Source organism: Rhinolophus hipposideros (genome assembly GCF_964194185.1).
Source record: "Rhinolophus hipposideros genome assembly, chromosome: 10".
Taxonomy (NCBI): Eukaryota; Metazoa; Chordata; class Mammalia; order Chiroptera; family Rhinolophidae; genus Rhinolophus; species Rhinolophus hipposideros.
The window spans coordinates 42,933,636-42,951,821 of record NC_138056.1 but is presented as its reverse complement, the minus strand read 5'-3'; the positions used below and the strand labels follow the sequence as shown (position 1 = coordinate 42,951,821).

The window sequence follows — 18,186 nt, the reverse complement described above, 5'->3', positions numbered from 1 at the left end:
CCCTTCCATGCACGTTGACTTACCTGCACGTGAGCATGCCCACCTCTTACACAGGTGTTTGCACATATGTATACCCCGTTATGTGCTTGCACAGGTAGATGCACTCACACATTTGGACACCTGATACGTGCTTGTGCACAAGACATACTTACAGACTCTCGCACAGACCTCATGTACTCGGATATGTCAGTGCCGGGACCCACACACAGGTCTGGTTCAGGGCAGGCTCCAGCATACCTGGGCCAGGGTGGCCTGGGGGTTCCCAGAGCTCAGGTCCTCAGGCTCCAACCTCACCTCATGCAGCTGCCCTGACCTTGGGTCTCACAGAATTTTGAGCCTAGGTCTCATGCATAGGTCTTAGACTAGAAAGAAAGCTGAGCAACTCCCTACTTTCCTCTGCCTCCCTGGGAGGCAGAGGCGGTGTGAGATGCTGCTGCCTGAGGGTCTCAAGCATTTGATGCCCTGGTGCTGTGTGGCGCCATGTCTGTGGCCAGGGAAGGGCCCAGTGGCTGGGTGCTTGACCGTGTGTTGATGTGCTGTGTCCGCTCTGCAGACATCCCCACTCAGCCCTAGCCCTGCCCTGAGGGAACGTTTGGTCTCTTAGCCTCACTCTCCCAAATGAGGGGACACTCAGCCTCAGGGAGCAGCGTCAGCAACTCCACTCTGCCACCTGGAGAGTCAGGAGTTTGCTTTGAACTGATGGGGAGAGGGTCTGCCCCAGAGGACCCGGCTTCCTTCAGAAAGGATGGAAAGATGAGGGGAAGAGCTGCTGAGATCTGAGAGGCAGCCGCAGGGGACAGTTCCCTGGTCTGAAGTCTGGTCTTGGGCCTGGCTTGTGCCCATTGCTTTTGGACAGGTTCCCCTGGAACTGAATCAGGCCCTGCTCACGGGCCCAAGGGGAAAGTCTCCTATACTTACTGGGGCCAGGCTGACTGGGAAGTCCTTGCGGCTGCCGGGATCCTAGCAGAAGATAAGCTCCCAGAGTGGCAGAAACAGGGCTCAAGCCTTTTCGTCTCAAGCAGATAGTAGCCTCCCAGATAGTAGCCTTCCCTTTCCTCCCTCTCCCATGTGCGCAGCAGCCGTGACGTGAGGGGTTTAAAGAACCCAGACGTGCTGGGTGGGGTCTGGGCTCTATCCTGGCACCTCACGGGCAGGCCCTGAATACCCCTCTCTCCCTCCGCAGTGTCTTAGATGATGAGGGCAGCAACCTGAGGCAGCAGAAGCTTGACCGGCAGGTAAGTGAGGCTGGGGCCACGGGAAGGGTAGTTAGCACTTGCCATCCTTGCCAGAGTCTGGGCTGGTATCTCCAAGGGGAAAGAGCCACAGGGTTGCCCCCTTACTGGCCTCATCCTGACTGGTGGGGAGAGGGGACCCTCCAGAAGCAGTTCTCTCCTTTACCAGCTAAGCATTAGCTCTGTGTAGTACATGGGGCTTCTGCCAAGTAGACAGCTGGGCTGGCTGCCCTTAGAGGGCTGGATGTGCTGTGATCCTGCCAGAGTACGAGTTTTGCCTTCTTTTCCTGGACCCCAAGTCTGGGGGCACCAAGGACGTGAGGCCTTGGTCCTGAGTGGGCTTTGGACCCCTTTGCGGCTTCTAGAAGGGAGCTGAGCAAGCAGGGCCTTCTCTCCACTCCCAGTGTGGGAGCCCTCTTGTGGTTGGAGGCAGTGGGCTGCCCTCTGCAGCGCGCTGACCTCTGTGCCTGTCCGGTGCCCTCTGTAGCGGGCCCTGCTGGAGCAAAAGCAGAAGAAGAAGCGCCAGGAGCCCCTGATGGTGCAGGCCAATGCCGATGGGCGGCCCCGAAGCCGGCGGGCCCAGCATTCGGAGGAGCAGGCCCCCCTGGTGGAGTCCTACCTCAGCAGCAGTGGCAGCACCAGCTACCAAGGTACACCCTGCCCTTCGGAAAACATGGGACAGCCAGCCTGGGGAGGATCCTGTGTGGTGGCTCCACACCCCTCAGGGACTTCCTGCTGCCCTGGGCAGGCGAGGGGTCATCTGTCAGGATGTGCCCAGGCTGAGTGTGGCTCCCAGCTCAGGCGGACAGCTCAGTGGGGCGGGCGGAGCGAGGGTGGGAACTGGAGCCTTGGGCCCCTGCATACAGTCAGGATGTCGGCTCCTGGACCAGGGTCCGGGACCAGAAGCTAAAACTATGGATCTGGGAGTTCAAAAGTCTAGGTTCCTGGAGCGTTTCACTGAGAGCAGGAGGCAGCTGCTAGGAGCAGAACGGTCTGTTCCCCACCGGTGTTCTGCCTCCTGAGAGGAGTCCAGCTCAACATCTCACACCAGCCAGTGTCTCCTGTGATGGACACCTATTGCCCCCTTTCTCTGGGCTCCCCGCCTCCTCGGTCTGCCTGGCTTCGGACCTGCAGGTCCCTGCACAGAGCCTAGGGAGCAGCAGCCTCCAGCTCCCCCAGCTTTGCACACTGCTTCTCAGCAGAGCCCACTTGGCAGGGAATTGTCGGTAGCTCATCCTGGGGGTATATGACAGGATGGAGTGGCTCCATTGCCTCCCTGAGCCCAGGACCCTCCGTCCTGCTTAGGTTGGGTTAAGAGTGTCCCAGCCCAGACAGAAGATTGGTCTCTCTGATCCCAGAGGGGTACTGAGACTCAGTCCCCAATGCCCTCTGCTGGTGCAGGTCGTCCCTGTGGTTCCTCTTTCAGGTGGTGACTCTAAGACGCTGGCAGGCGTCTGGCTTTTGCAGTTGGAAGGAACGTTAGCAACCGTGGTACTCCCTTCCTTTTGGGCTTCCTCAGGGCCTGCAGCTTCCAGCCACTTCCAGCTACTGGTGTTTGTCTCCCCTCAGGGCTGACTGCCGGGCCTGCCCACACCCCTGACCACAGTAGTTCAGGCTCCACTCACCAGCCCGTAGCTCACAGGGTCCTCTCGTCTGTGCCTTGGAGGGCAAACTGAGTGCCCGGTTTTGGCACAGCACACTGGACAAGCTGGGTGCCCTCTGTGTGCCCTCGTCCCACTGAAAACCCATTGATGTCTAATAACAAAGCCTCTCCGTGGGCATTTGCCAGTGGCTGAGCATGGACCTATGGCAGGTGCCCCCTGCGTCATGTCACTTACTCCTCACAGTAACTCATTATCCCCGGGTGACTGATAAGGAGGTGGGCTCTGAGGGCGTCACCGACTTCCCGTGGTGAACGGCTAGTGAGCATCTGGGCGAGGCTTTAAAGCCTGGCCTTTTGGACTCCAAATGGCCTTTCCTCCTGTTAGGTCACCTCCCTAACAGGAGGCTCCATCATGGGGAGTAATTCCCGTGTGGGCTTCAGTTCAGTATCCAGGGCCACAGCTGGTATGTCTGTACTCGACCCGAGAGCCCTTCCGACGAGGGGACAGCGCTCCGCCCAGCACTGCCGTCCTGGACAGGCAGGCCCAGCTGCTCCACACAGAACTGGCCCCGGCCCCTCACATTTCCTCTGTGAGCACCATCCCAAACATGGGGGCGGTGCCCTGCAGGACGGCCCTTCTACTCTCGGGGGTTCTGTGGAGCCTGGCCTGCTGCCGTGTGGGCATCACAGCGCCTGCTCTGCCAAGCCTGGCACCTGACTGTTGGACGCTACATGTGGGCTGGGAGCCTGACCCTAGGACTTTGGGCCCTGCCAGTTTGGACCAGAGGCCAACATCGTGAGACTTTGAGAGAGTTTTGCAAGTCACCGATGTGCGGTCATTTTGGCAGGTGTTGCTTGAGTACTGAACTATGTGCCAGGGCAGTGCCAGGCCTGCAGAAACAGCCAGAGTCAGAGAAAGAGTTTCTGGTCAGGCCACTAGCAGTCACCTGCTCACTTGTAACTGTGAGCAAATCACTTCCACTCTCTGGGTCTGTTTCCTCCTCTGTGAGGAAAACCCTCTGTCTCAGGGCTTTGAATATTGAAGTAGCCATGTTGTGTTCCAAGGGCCAGTCACCTGCGTGCTATTCCCTGGTGAGACTCCAGAGCAGGCTGCATCGTGCTGCTTCTCTGGGGAGCCAGCCTTGCCCAGCTCCGAGAGGTGGGCAGTCCTGAGGGGGCTGCTGTGCCCGTGGCTGGCTGACCCCGTATTCGTGTTACCCAGAGCACGCCCCCGCCCCCACCTGCAGCATTAGCTGCCTCCTGCTCTGCCCTCTGCCAAGGGGATCATTCCCAGAGGAAGATAAGGGAGTTTGACAAAGATCAGAACTGATGGTTTATCCTGGTAAACAGATTTTGACCCACCGGCCATGCTCGTTTATGTTACGTATTCATCTGGTTCTTGAATATTTATTGAGGGCCTACTTTGTGTCAGCTTCTGGATTAGAGGCTGGGGGTCCAGGGCGAGCACAGGTGGGTGTGGTCACAGTTCTCTTGTGGACCTCATGGGCTAAAAGGGGGGAGAGTTAACACAGATTGTCACAGGTGTGCCCTGAGGGAAGATGCCAGGCTCTGTGCATGGATTGCAGAGTGTCTGCTCCCAGACTAGGCATCAGGGCAGGCTGCCGGAGGAGCTGGGATCTGCGGAGTGAGCGGCCTTAGGGGGAGGAGTCAGCAGTCATGAGGGCCATCAGGCAGTGAGACAGCTACAGCACGGCCCTGTGCAAGAGGGAGCGCAGTATGTCCAAAAGCACTGAAAGAGAACGGGGGTGCGGGGGGCGGCGAGATGAGGGGTGTGCAGTTAGACCAAGGCCAAGGGGAGGGAGACAGAGGAGCTATGGCAGGAAAATGTCGGTCTTCATCTTAAGAGAAACCATTCTAGGACTTGGAGCAGATTGGGCTTTGGAGCAAATTGGGCTTCTGACGTGGAGAATTCAGAAGCCACCCAGCTGAGACCTCTCTGTTAGTGTGTGCAGCTGCTTGTGTCCCAGAATGAGTCTCCTGCCTCAGGGTGCTCAGGCACCCCAGGCTCCCATGGGCTGATCCCACGAGGGGCAGTGCAGGCTCCCTGGAGTGCTTGCCCTAGCTCTCCCAAGAGATGCAGTCTTTTCTGTCTTCTCCCACCATCTTTGATGACCCACATTCCCCCAGACACTCTCCCTCCCCATGCCCAGGCTCATGTGGTCGGCTGGCCCAGAGCTTGGCCTTCTCTGCTTCTTAGTGGATCATGGTGGGGCCAGGGGTGGGGTGGAGGTGCTGCTTCCTTCCAGCTCAGCCTGCTCTGGGCACCTTTACATGGTAGATATGGGTGGTACAGGGGCCCTGGTGGGACGTGGGTGCTGGTGAGGGACCTGGGAAATGTGCTGGGAAGTGTGTTGGAGCTCTGGTCTCACCTAGTGCCCTTCTCACTTTCTCTCTCTCCTTCTCCCTCTCTCCCTCCCTCTCCTTCTCTCTCACTGTCTCTCTCACTCTTGCTCTCTGGCTCTCTCCTAAGCAGTTCAAGAGGCTGACTCACTTGCCAGTGTGCAGCTGGGATCTGCCCGCCCAACAGCCCCAGCCTCAGCCAAGAGAACCAAGGCAACGGCCGCAGCAGGGGGCCAGGGCAGGGCCTCTAGGAAGGAGAAGAAAGGGAAGCACAAAGGTTGGCTTGCCTTCCCTACAGCCCTCCTCAGGAGGCTTGGCCCCCACTAGAGGGTAGGGGGAGGCTTATCCTCCAGACTTGGAGGTCAGGGACAGGGAAGGAGGCCACAGTGAAGGCACAAAATGGCACCCAGGACCCCACGTACGGGGTCACGGGCCTCCTAGCTCATGGGGTACCTGGGCTGGCCTGTGGGTGTGGGCAGGCCCTCCATACTGCCAGGAAGTGAAGTCTAGCTTCCTTCCTGCCCAGCCTGAGCACTCTCTCCTTCCATCCTCACTAAGGACACACCCTCCCTGGGTCTCACTGTGTGTCATCCTTGTACAGACTCCCAGCCATCATGTGGGCGTCTGCAACTCTCTAGGCCCAGTTCTATCCTGTGGACCCACGGACTGGTCTGTTTCCTCTGCTGCTCTCTCCAGAAAAGACACCCACCCCCCAAATCAAGCACAGTTATGGTGGCCCCTACCCCGTGTCCTGTTTCTGCTGGCTAGACACGCTGTTTCCTCACCCCTGTCTCATGGGCAGTGACTTCCAGGCTTCTGGTCATGCTTGGACGGGGGGGTGTCAGGGCCCATAGGCTTTTGGAGCTGCCAGCTGCATTTTGGGCATAGCCCAGCCTGGCAGAGTGGCTGCCACCTGTGTGGACTAGGCCTTGTTTCTGTTACTGAAGGTGTGGCAACTTAGGCAGGAAGGTTGACGTAGGATCGGAGGTCCTCCATTTGGGAAGGCAAGGGTATGGCAAGCTCAGTCTTTTTCAGGGAGCCGTCTGTTTTGAGTGATGTGTGTGCTTTACTGCGTGTGTTCGTCTATGAGAGCGAGCGAATACCAGCACTGACGGCTTGTCGCTGGCAGCGTTTGTGAGTGAGTGCTGACCTCGGCTGTGGGTTGGTTGGATCCTTGCCCCCCGTCTTGTCTTTTTTTAATTGTGCAGTTGGTTTTGTAGGTGGCTGCCGTCTGCCTAGGGATTTGAGGCATTTCAAACCAACCCTCAGCAACTAATGTGGGGGAACAGCAGAAGAAAAGAGCCCACGTCCCTTCATAGTTTATCAATCATTAAGGGGCTGATAGCAATCATTAGTTTTTGAAAAGTCAGTTTTGCAAATAAAGTTTTGCAAATGGTCCCCGCGCCCCCCGACTCATCCCTCACCCACTTCACGGAAGTCTGAGGCTCCAGCTCTCCCCTCCCCCCCCCCCCAGGCGGGACTCAGGCGTGTCCATGGCCTGCAGGCACCAGCGGGCCAGCAGCTCTGGCAGAAGACAAGTCTGAGGCCCGAGGCCCAGTGCAGATCCTGACTGTGGGCCAGTCGGACCACGCCCAGGACGCAGGGGAGACGGCAGCTGGTGGGGGCGCACAGCCCAGCGTGCAGGACCTCCGTGCCACGCTGCAGAGGAAGGGTGAGCCCCGTGGGGGTCCAGTGACACCCCCAAAGCTCAGTCCCAGGTTCTCAGATGCACCCTTCTTGGGGAGCATGGCCCTCCGGTGTCTGTTCCAGGCCCTCATGGGGGGCGCACTTGGAGACCAGTGAGAAACTTGGGCAGGGGCCCCTGATTAGGCCAAGTTAAGGGAAAGAAGTGTGAACTAGGGTAACCAGCCAGCCCACAGCCCAGCCCTGTCTCCCCAACCTATATCACCTGCCCCCAGGGAGGCCCAGGTTTGCTGACAGATTTCCTTTCCCTTTGGTTCCTCTGGGAAAAAAGCTCATTTTGTAAAATGTTCTCCGAGAGCTAGGGGGAGCAGGACGAGGATGCCGAGAGGCAGGGCAGATCCTCCCAGGAAACCTGCTGCCCGGATAGTCTCCCCACCTTGAGCCCTGCCCCAGGCAGCTCCTGGTGCGGGGTGGCAGTGGCAGAGGGAAGCCCTGCAGTGCCACACATTCTGAGGAATTGGATCAGGGCCAGCTTCCTGGAGAAATGGCTACTGGGGCAGTCTGAGGCTGAGGATGGCATTCCGGGTGGGCAGAGCACACAGACAGAGGAGCGCAGGCGGGCTGGGGAGAGGAGCCGTCGGTGGGCCCTGCGTCTCAAGCTGAGTAAGGAGCTGGGCCTTTCCTGGGCAGAGTCCATGGCCTGTGCTAGCCAAGGCCTCGAGTAGGCCTGAGGCCAGAAATGGAGGCTCCCACAGCAGGGTCAGCTCAACTGAGGCCTCGCTACACATGAGACTAGCACTGCAAGTGCTAGAGAGGAGGGGCTCTGATGAGGGACTGAGCTGAAGCTGGGGGTGGGGGGTGCACGCCCCAGGATCGTGACCGTCCCAGCATGCACCCGAGTGTGTCCTTGTGTATACATGGATATGTGTGTGGGAGAGCGTGTGCGTGCACGTGTGCACATACGGCTGTGTGTGTGTGTGTAAGCAGGTACGGGTGACTCAGTGCCTGTGAACGGTGTTTATCTAGGTGTGTATACACGACCACTCATGCCTTCCCGCTCCTCTGCCCGGCCTAGGCGTCTCCAGCAGCATGAGCTTTGATGAGGAAGAGGATGAGGACGAGAACAGCTCCAGCTCCTCCCAGCTAAACAGCAACACCCGCCCCAGCTCCGCAACTAGCAAGAAGTCCATCAGGGTGAGTGAGGGAGCTTCCAGGCCCAGTGGGATGGTGGCTGGCGGTGTTCCTAGGGCTGGTCGTCCAGGTTGGAGAGTCAGTGAGGATGGAGAAATGATGATGAGTGGCTTTCCTGGGCCAGGAGCTGGGCCCACATCTCTGGCCTGAGCCCTTCCGTCGTCCTTCCCTGCCTCCCCTTCTCTTCAGCCCGGCCAGGAGGGTGGGGGGAGCTGGGGTTGGCCAGGATGACCTCTGAGAACCTGCCCGATGCTCTGTCTCCATCCCCAGGGACTCCTGAGGTAGGGGAGGGGCTGGGGAGCTAGTTGCTGACCCTCAGGCCAGGCTGGCCAGGCCCACATCCCGGGACTGGGCCCTGCCTCCCAGCACCACCAGCACAGCAGGGGGCGACTCTGGATCCAGACACCCACTTTCAGCTGCTTAGGGCCCCCAGGCTCAGATTCCTCCCTGTTCCCCGCCCGGTAGGAGGCAGCCTCAGCCCCCAGCCCGGCAGCCCCAGAGCCTTCCGTGGAAGTGGAGGTCCAGGATCTCGAGGAATTTGCACTGAGGCCGGCCCCCCAGGGCATCACCATCAAGGGCCGCATCACGCGGGACAAGAAGGGGATGGACAGGGGCATGTACCCCACCTACTTCCTGCACCTGGACCGCGAGGATGGGAAGAAGGTGAGCTTGGCCTGGACTTGCAGCTTCACCTGGGCCGGCCTGAGGTCCTGGGGGCTGGAATGTGACTGGAAGCCTCAGACCCAACACTGGCCTTTCAGTTCCCCCAGAGACAAGCCCCACGCCTGGTCGGTGCATGCGTGTTTGTCAGTGCACACGTGTGTGCAGATCATGTTCAGGAGCTGAAGCGTGGCTGTGTGAGTGGCACCCATGATTGTGTGTGGACCAGAGGCTGGACCTGGAATGTGACCCTACTCTACTCCCCAAGGTGTTCCTCCTGGCGGGAAGGAAGAGAAAGAAGAGTAAAACTTCCAATTACCTCATCTCTGTGGACCCAACAGACTTGTCTCGAGGAGGGGACAGCTACATCGGGAAACTGCGGTACCAGCACTCCCCCAGGAAGGGGGGACAGGCTCTCTAGAGGGCATCTCTTGTCCCTGAAGGACTTCTAGGCAAGGGGGTTCAGCTCTCCCAGGATCCTCTTTGTCCATCAGGTCTAACCTCAGGCTCAGATCTGCGCCAGCCGAGAGCCAGACTTGGATATGGGCCTCACACTTTCTACCCTAAGCTGCTCTCGGTCAGGTGGGCATAGGCCACCAAGAGGGATAGGTCAGACCCCAGGATGTCACCGATGATGCAGGCCACCACAGAAGAGCTGTCCTGGCACCATGGTCAGTGCCAAGGGCAGGGCTATGAGTGAGTCCTTGAGGGAAGAGAGAGCGACCTGGGGGTGCGGGGAAGGCTCTGAGCTAGCCTTGGGGAGAGGAGGGTTTGCTGAGGAGCAGAGTGCCGGATTTGGGGACTATAAACCAAGCCTGAGGTAAGGAGCCACAGCTGGAGGTGGGGCTGGACCAAGACTCACAGGCTGGGTAGGACAGAGGAAATCATCTCTTCCAGTCTTTAGGGGGTACCAGGGCTCAGTGCTAAGTCCCCTCTGCAGTCTTGCCACATGCCATTCTGTTTGCTCACTTCCCACATGGGAGCACTCCTGTTCCTCCAGGGAAATTTCTGTGGGACCCAGATTTACCTCCCCGAACTTCCCTCACTGAACCTAGATGATCTTTGATTCAACTGAAAGCAAGTCCATGCCTTTTGCCCCCAATGATAGGGATTCAATGAGCAGTGTGCCCCCAGGTCTGCAGCTAGCCCAGCCCAGAGTGCTTTGCAGGCTCCTCACAGAACACATGGCGCTGTTTGCTGCGCTGGGGCACAGGGTGCATGACCCTCTACTGATTTTGCCCGTTCTTCAGGTCCAACCTCATGGGCACTAAGTTCACCGTTTATAACAATGGAGTCAACCCTCAGAAGGCATCGTCTACTTTGGAAGGTGGAACCTTGCGTCAGGAGCTGGCAGCTGTGTGCTATGTGAGTCCTGGGTCCCTTGGTCTCTGGTCTCCCAAGGTAGACATGACACTCAGGACTTACTGCCCGACCTGTGGGCTATCCCATCTATCTGGGTAGACAAGACTACGTAGAGGTGGGCCGTCCTCTGTGGAGTGGCCTCTGCCTGGGACAGCAGCCCTGGCCCTCTCTTCAGAGCTCCAGGAACCGGGCCTGGCTCTGTGCAACCCAGCCCAGGAGCCTCCTGGGAAGGAGGTGGCAGGAGGTCTGGGTTCTTGTCCATGCAGCTCGTCCATCCTCCCTCCTGCATCCTGCGTGGACCTCAAGGCCCTTTGCATAATCATAATCATCTCACTGAATGCTTAGCCTCAGAGCTCGGTCCTGTTTTCTTTATTATATACATGAGGAAACTGAAGCCAAGAGTTTTGGTCACTTTCCAGTGCCACGCAATTCCTAAATGACCAAACTGGAATCTAAGTACAGGGTATTTCACCTAATTTTAAAATGAGGGACTGGGAGGTTACCACCTGGGCATAGGCACCTCACAGACTAACTGGAAGCCATAGCTGTTTAGTGTGATCCTGTGGTGCCACCTGCTGGTCAGCTCTGGGGAGGCAGCCCGAATCTCCCAATACTGAACCCCAACTGCGTTCCAAGTACTGGCGGAGACACTAATAATGAGGATATAATAATGAACAGTGGAGACAAATGTATACCCTTATGGGACTTAAACCCTTAGTGGGGAGACAAGCTATAAAACAGACACATAAGCAAAAGAAACGTGTTCTGGATAAGTGCTAAGAGGGAAAAAAGGCAGGGAAGAGGAATATGAAGTGTCCAGGTCTGTGAGCTTTTAGGAAGGATGGCAGGGAGGGCCTCACTGAGGTGGCACTTGGGTAAAACCAAGAAGGAAGTGGGAGGCAGCTGTGCAGGTGTTGGGGAGAACACAGTAAGTGCAAACGTACTGATGCCAATCACCGGTGAGGAGTGTAATGGGGCTGTATCACGTGAGGCCATGCAGCTTGGGATAAGACCTTCAGCTTTTTCTCCGAATCAACCAGGGAGGAAAAGATCTGACTCAATAGGACTAACTGCTGTGTGCAGAAATGCCAGGGAGGGGTGAGGGGGCCAAGATAGAAACAGGGAGTCCACGTAAGTCTGTCACTGTGATCTCAGTGAGAGGCGGTGACAGTGAAAGGGGGATGGATTCTGGATGTAACGTGAAGGGAGAGCTGCCAGCATTTGCTGATGGCGTGAGACCAGGCAAGGAGGACCCCAAGTTGTTTGCCTGAGCAAGGGAAGAATTGAGCTATTAACTGAAGCAAGGATGACAGTAATAGGAGCTGGCCTGGGCAGAGATTCATTCAGGAGCTCACTTTCGGACACATGTATAGAGACACCTGTTAGACATTCAAGTGGAGATGGTGAGAACTAGCTCATCATCTTTGTTCCCTTCCTCCCAGGTTCTCCAGTAAAAAGTAGAGGCCTCAGACGGCCACTGTTGAGTTCTCTGTCTGTGTTTTCCAGGAGACAAACGTCTTAGGTTTTAAGGGGCCACGGAAGATGAGTGTGATTGTCCCAGGCATGAACATGGTTCACGAGAGAGTCTGTATCCGGCCCCGCAACGTGAGTCTGTACCCCACCCAGCCCTTCCCATCATCCAGTCTCTGCATGAGCTTCTGAAGGCAGAACTCCAGCTGGAGTGTCTGTGTAAGAGGCTCAGAGTGAGAAGCCCTGGGGATCTAGGGACATCTAAGGACACCCACCCTGGGGCAGATTCCGTTTTTGGGTGGTCATGATGTCAGTCTGGGCCTGGCTCAGGTGAGGCTGCTTTCCCAGGAGCACGAGACGCTGCTAGCACGCTGGCAGAATAAGAACACAGAGAGTATCATTGAGCTGCAAAACAAGACGCCTGTCTGGAACGACGACACGCAGTCCTACGTACTCAATTTCCATGGGCGTGTCACGCAGGCCTCTGTGAAGAACTTCCAGATCATCCATGGCAATGACCGTGAGTGTTTCTGCCTTTCCTCATTGCTATCACGTGATAGCTGGGGCCCTTAGCTCAGGGCTCAGCTCCTGAGCCCCACCCACGTAGGCCAGAGCTTAAGGACACGGGTTATATGGCTTAGGTTTGATGTGAAGAACTTTCTAACCATAAAGACTGGGGGGCCCTGATCCGAGATTCTGTACACTCAGCGGAGTCTCGGGTGGGACTGCCCTGGGAATGGACTCTCTCTCCTTCCCGTCTCCTGGTATCTGTACGCAACTTTCTTTCTCCGTTGCCATCTGCTCCCTGTCCTGTCCTCCTCCCAATGTCTGTCTTCCCTCCTTTGGGATGCCCTTGGTGTCTGCTTCTCGCTCCCTCTCCCTTGTGACTTGGGTGTGTGTCCTTCCCCATCCCCACTGTCCTTACTCTGCCTCTCTGTCCCACCCGGCCGGGCTCTAGCGGACTACATTGTGATGCAGTTTGGCCGTGTAGCGGAAGATGTGTTTACCATGGATTACAACTACCCGCTGTGTGCGCTGCAGGCTTTTGCCATCGCCCTGTCCAGCTTCGACAGCAAGCTGGCCTGCGAATAGAGGCCTCCGCGTGCCCTGCGGGGTCGCCCAGCCGGAGTGGAGCCGCCTGCCTGCGGAGACAGCCCTGCCTCCCCTGTGTACATAGGCCTCCTGCCAGATGGACCCTGGGCTCTCACTGGGTTCCCGGCCTGGCCTGCTGGGAACGTCCTCTGCCTGCTGTGCGGAGGCAAAGGAGCACGGTGTGCGTGAGGGGACCAGAGTGCAATCCTTCTGTGCCCCTAGAGCAACACACACCCCCACTCTTGGGTTAGCATTGTGCTGCAGTCACGTTTGCCAAGCTGGGCGGCCTCTTCAGCTGGGAAGGTAGGAAGGGGTGTAGAAGGAGAGGAGCACAATGCAGGGCTGCTGTGGCCCAGCCATCCACTCAGCCCAGGAGTCAGGTGACAGGAAGGGGCACAGGGAGCGTATGTGTCGGGCATCAGCTTCACACAGCAAAGGGCTTGGTAGCCGAGCATGGCCCTTACGACGGCAGAAAGTCCCGATTTCAGAAGGCCTCATCCAGGCCCGGCAGAGCTGCAGGGCTTGGGCAGGACCTTGTCAAGATTGCCAGGGACCTGGCTCTGGGAATGGGCTGGTAGCCTGGGTTCTAGCTCATCTGATTTCTCTAGATTTTCTCTGTGTGCAGAGGCACTAGGAGGCCGGCCCTCAAGGCCAGATGTGTTAAGAGGTTGGGGCCTGCAGGACACAGGCTAAGAACAGGAGGTGCATGGAACAGGCTCCCTGGATCAGGGCTGTCCTGAGAGCCCTATCAACTGCCCCAGGAAACAAGGGTGGGGCCCTGGGCCACCAGCCCCCTGCGACACACACAGGTAGGCGGCCTGAGGCTCTTTCTGGTAAGCTCAGGTGCTTGCGCCTGTGCTTCAGCTCCCACTGCAGTCAGCTTAGCTCGTGGCTGCTGAGGGCTTCGTGTGGTTCTTTGTGGGTAGAAATGGGACAGGGTGAGGAGAGCAGGGAATATTTCAGAACCATAATAGATGAGAGGGGGCAGGATCCTTAGAGATCAACTAGTACAACTCTGTCACTGTAAGCAAATCACTCAGAAAATGGTACTTGCCCTGCGTCGCTGGCTAGCTAGTGGCAGAGTTCAGAACTTCGGCTCACAGGATTTATTTGATCCCACCATCCCCTAAGAAACCGCTCTCTCCAGCCTTCCTGGGGTCCATTCCACATGCCCTCACCCTTTTGTCTGACTCCAGAGACTTAGTCAAGTCAGAGTTGATATGTGAAATGTAAATCATTTCAGGAGATTGGGCAGTTCCCTGCTGAAAGCAGTCATGTCAGACTGATCAGGACTGGCTCCCGCAGAGCAGGCCTAGTGAGGCCGCTGCCCGGTTCTGTGTCTGGGTGACAGGTGGGGTGTTCGTGTTCGGGGCGGGGCCTGATTGCCCCTTCACTGCCACGCTTCTCCTTGGACTGCACCGTCTGCCCTGATGGCTTGGGAACTCTCGTCTCCTGCCTTTTTGTCATTGACCCTGGCAGAAGCTACTTGCCCAGATGGAGATCAGAAATCAGTGCTTAGCAAGAGGGAGTCATTCCTCACTTCAAAGTAGATGTGCTTGGAAAGGCTACGTAGAAATAGATTTTTAAAAAATAAAGCCACACTTGAAGCATGTTAGTGAGGCTCTGTAGTGAGGTTAAGGAGTTGTGACGTAAGTGGAAGTAACATGCTCTCGTTTCCTCGTGATCTACGTCTTCCGAGTAGCGTGCTTATTAAAGCAAGGCATACCTGTTCTAGCACGGCTCTGCCCACACCTTGGCCATAGGTCTCTGACCCCTCCAATGACCTAGTTTTTGTCAGCACCGTCTGGTTCTAGACAGCGCTTTACTTGGGGCCATTCTGAGGGCACCGGGACTCTGTACTGGGCTGGGCCGCTTCCCCGGGAAACTCTGTGGTGCCACCCTCCTTTCCGTAGTCCCCGTTTAGCAATTCCTTTTCTGACTTTGAGAAGAGACCTGCTGACATTTGGGATGACAGAAATGAGATGATCTCTAAAGCCTGGTCAAGCTGTTTCTCTGCCTGTGATTTTAAGGTGGAACAGGCTGGTTTCGGATGCCCGTGCGAGTGCAGGTCCTGGTGGCAGAGTGGACAAATCAGAAGCACAATGGAAAACTCCTGTCCTCTGCTTTCTCCTCTAGTACACGACGGGGGGTGGGCTGGGTATTTTGGTAGGGTCGGGAATGTGGGCTGAGTGTTCCAGCCTGGCTGTGGAGAAGGGTAGCTCAGCAACAAAACTGTGTTGGGCACTGAGTGACAAGAGCAGTTGAGTCACCTGCTCGAGACCCAGCTTCACAAGATGTGTTCTTGTGACCCCATTCCTGGTGATGCTGGTTTTCCTTGACCACTGGCCTCAGTCATGGGCCCAAAGATTCAAAGCTGCCAGGCCTCTGGAGACCACCTGGGTCTTGCCCTTTACACCCTCTATCCAGATGGCCCTTGGTTGGAGAGGGAGCTCGATGATGGAATGAACAGTTCCTAAGGGTGTTGAGCAGCTGAGACCTTAGGCAGCTCTTCTGCAACTGCTCCTGGCTCTGTAACTCCTCCTGGGGCCACACCCCAAAACTACACTCTCTGCCCCAAAACAGTTCTTCTGCAGAGTGGTGAAGTTCATGTCCCCAATTTTTCTTTCCTTTTGGCTCCAAGGTGCTCTGTGTCTGTCTGTGTCTCCATGTCTGTGTGTATTTGGGGAAAAGGGCAATCTGCAAATAATCAACTGAGGTTTCTTATGCCATTTCTAAGAATGAACAGGAAATGAATAAGGATGTAGTGTACCTGGGGATTTTGTTCAATTCTCTTTGATAAGAAGTGTACCTGGGAAATGACCAGCTCTTTCTCCCAAAGTTCTGATGGGGAGAACACCATTTAAGAAAGTCATTTTTCAGTTGCCGTTCTGCATTACCTGAAGAAATCAGAGTATTGCATGTATTGCTTTGGGATAAATTTGAACGTATTCTAGTGAATGTGCCTTAAACATCACGACACTAGTGCAGATGGAGCATAGCATGTAAGGTACAGACCCACGCCAAGGGCAGGTATTGGAAGCCAGGGAGCGCAATAATCACAGGCTAGAAGAGAACCTTTGGAGCCCACCGCCTTCAGTGACAAGAAGGGCAAGAAAATTGTAGAAACAAGTTTTTCTTGGCTTTGTAAATAGCAGGGCATTTACCTCTAACTAAAGTTGCCTTTTATTCAGAGGCAGTTCTAAATTTAACAAGCAACAGTGATGATACCAAACTAAGAGTTCCATGCTTTCCTCCCAGTGGGTGTGCAGTGAGGGGAGATACGGGGCTGGCCATGGCCACGGCTCTGTTATGCAAGCACAATTCCACCTCCTAGATGGAGTCCCTGGTTTTCTCTTATTGCAGCCACACTGGCCATGCCCTCTCTCGAATTCCTCGCCCCAGTTGATAGCCGTGACCTCAGGCTGCCAGGTGGCCCTCAGCACACACTTCTGGACAGCTGAGTGAGTCTGCTCTCCTGCTGTGCCCTGCCCTCGGGGCCTCTGACTTTGAACTGTAGCAGCACTTAGGAATAGGCCAAGGGATGGACTCCTGAGTTTATCGGTTACCTGTCCTTTTGTACCTCCAGTTTGCAGTCTTCTGTCATCCCAGGATAGCAGGGAGAGGCAGAGCTGAAGTACTGGGACAGGCTTGGTTTTTTAATTTTCCAACCAAGTTGAGAAGCATATTGGTCGTATAGAAGGCATTCCTGTACTTAGTAATCATGTGACTCGGAGCAAACCATGTAATTTTTCTAGGTCTGTTTTCTCATCTACAAAATGAGGAGCTCGGACTGACTGGCAAAGCTCACAGTAGCAGTCAGAGTGAATGAAAGTTGATCTTTGCTTTCATCACTACCTTTTCTAGCTCATCACTGTGCCTTTTTTCTTTCCTAAGAAAGATGTCACACCCCTTCCTGTTCTGTTCTACTGTCCCCCCCCCCCCCCCATCAAGGTCCAGGCAGAGCTGGAGATTAATCCAGAGTTTCCTAAAGAGTAATTTAGAGTGACTCAGAAAGGGAAGCCTGACTCTGGCCTCTTTAATCCTGTATTTGGTGACAAAGGGGACTTGGTTAGTATGGGTGACATGTTTCTTGCTGGGAACATACATTTAGCCAGTTCTCATAATGCTTAGAATGTGTATGTCTATTTGCACAAGACTGTCTCTTCCTATTTTGGAGTGGTCAGACATTTTATTTTGTTTAAAATTATCTGGAGTTTTAGATGAACTTGTAAAACTGCTTTTATTAAGTGACTTTTTCAATAAACTCTTTGGTATTCTGGAGCAAATGTATTTATTTATTGGTATGTGCAATGACAAAGTTGGTATTTTCCCATGTTGACCTTATGTATGTTGTAGAACTTAAGTGTTTGTCTAAATACAGACTATATATCAACAAATTAAACTTGAACTGTTTCAACACTACTGTGTCCTTTTTTTCCCTATAAAAGGAGAAAAAACATGTTTCTTACCTAAAAGTTTTTTTCCTACACCATTCATTCCTTCTGTCCTAAGAGCCTCAGGAGTGAGGAGGAGGATGGTGGTAACAGGGGATCATGGCCTGTTTGGAAACAATGACAGGCGGGTCAAAACAGACCTCCCTCGGGCCTGCGCTCTTCAAGTTGAAGGAAGGTCAGGACAGCACGCAGAGGCCGGGAAGGCCAGGAAGACTGGTAAGGCCAGGCCCACGGGGATACTGACGAACCACAACCCATTCTTTCAGTTGCCATAGCCCACCCTGCAGAGGACTGACTGCTCTAACCGAAAGAATGGGCTGTTGGTTCATCAGTATCCCCGCGGGCCTGGCCCTTAGGAACCAACACAGGCCCATAGAGCTGGAAAAGGGGGCAAGGCCCAGGGTAGAAATAACAGAAAGACCCAGCTCCTTGATTCCTGGGGCCCTACCCAGAGCCTAACCTACTTAACAGGACTTGGACATGCTTGGGGATTTTCTTTTCAGCCTGTGGCAGCTCTGACATCAGATGCTAGAGCAGCTCTGACATCAAAGACTAGGGAGCTGTAGCTGTGGCTGGAAGCAGACATGACAGCTAACAGTCTGACCCTGAGGGAGGGGGTCAGAACTCAGGTTACCCAGAGACTGCAGAACCCCGTGTGCTGGGCCACTGCCGGTGGTCAGGGTAACCTCGGAGGGTGGCACAGTGACAGTGCTGTCACATGCTAAACCCTGGGACAGATACCTTATAAACTGTTTCGTGTAACCCTAACAGCCTTGCAAGGTGGCTATTATTCCAAATTCATCAATGGAGAAATTGGTGCTCAGAGAAGGAATGACCTAAGAAAAAGGAGAAATTTGTCCTATTTTCTTTGTATAAAAAAATGGGAAAGAAAAAAATGAGGAAAGGTTAGGTACATTTTAGAAAGATCTGTATAAAAATGGTCAAGGAAAAGTCAGATACTTCCATATTTCTCTCTCAATACTGCTGGATAGCTGAAGTACTAGATATTTCTTTGGAATATAAATAGTCTGGACTTAAGTGTGTGGTAATAAGTAGGGTTGGTTATTTGTTCCCCCAGATTTGGCACTTCTATGTGGCCAAGAGTAGTTTATGTCCA

General features: G+C 55.1%; 2 protein-coding genes across 10 annotated transcripts in view; one reads left to right on the top strand and one right to left on the bottom strand.

The window, feature by feature from the left end:
- The window catches only part of TUB (TUB bipartite transcription factor), an 81,481-nt gene extending 64,447 nt beyond the window's left edge, over positions 1-17,034 (top strand). For 4 of the 9 annotated variants that reach the window (XM_081062912.1, XM_081062911.1, XM_081062914.1 and 1 more), the window contains 11 exons: positions 1,184-1,235; positions 1,720-1,882; positions 5,327-5,473; positions 6,671-6,868; positions 7,916-8,034; positions 8,497-8,694; positions 8,960-9,072; positions 9,942-10,056; positions 11,560-11,658; positions 11,872-12,043; positions 12,482-17,034. In XM_081062912.1, coding sequence (XP_080919038.1) covers positions 1,184-1,235; positions 1,720-1,882; positions 5,327-5,473; positions 6,671-6,868; positions 7,916-8,034; positions 8,497-8,694; positions 8,960-9,072; positions 9,942-10,056; positions 11,560-11,658; positions 11,872-12,043; positions 12,482-12,615 — 1,510 coding nt within the window. In that variant the 3' untranslated portion in view covers positions 12,616-17,034. The remainder of the gene's footprint in view (positions 1-1,183; positions 1,236-1,719; positions 1,883-5,326; positions 5,474-6,670; positions 6,869-7,915; positions 8,035-8,496; positions 8,695-8,959; positions 9,073-9,941; positions 10,057-11,559; positions 11,659-11,871; positions 12,044-12,481) is intronic. The other 5 variants (XM_081062919.1, XM_081062915.1, XM_081062917.1 and 2 more) reach the window with 5 other exon arrangements.
- Positions 16,548-18,186, bottom strand: part of RIC3 (RIC3 acetylcholine receptor chaperone) — a 47,291-nt gene continuing 45,652 nt past the window's right edge. The window contains exon 7 of the transcript XR_013994206.1: positions 16,548-17,173. The gene's annotated coding sequence lies outside the window, so the exon portion shown is untranslated. The remainder of the gene's footprint in view (positions 17,174-18,186) is intronic.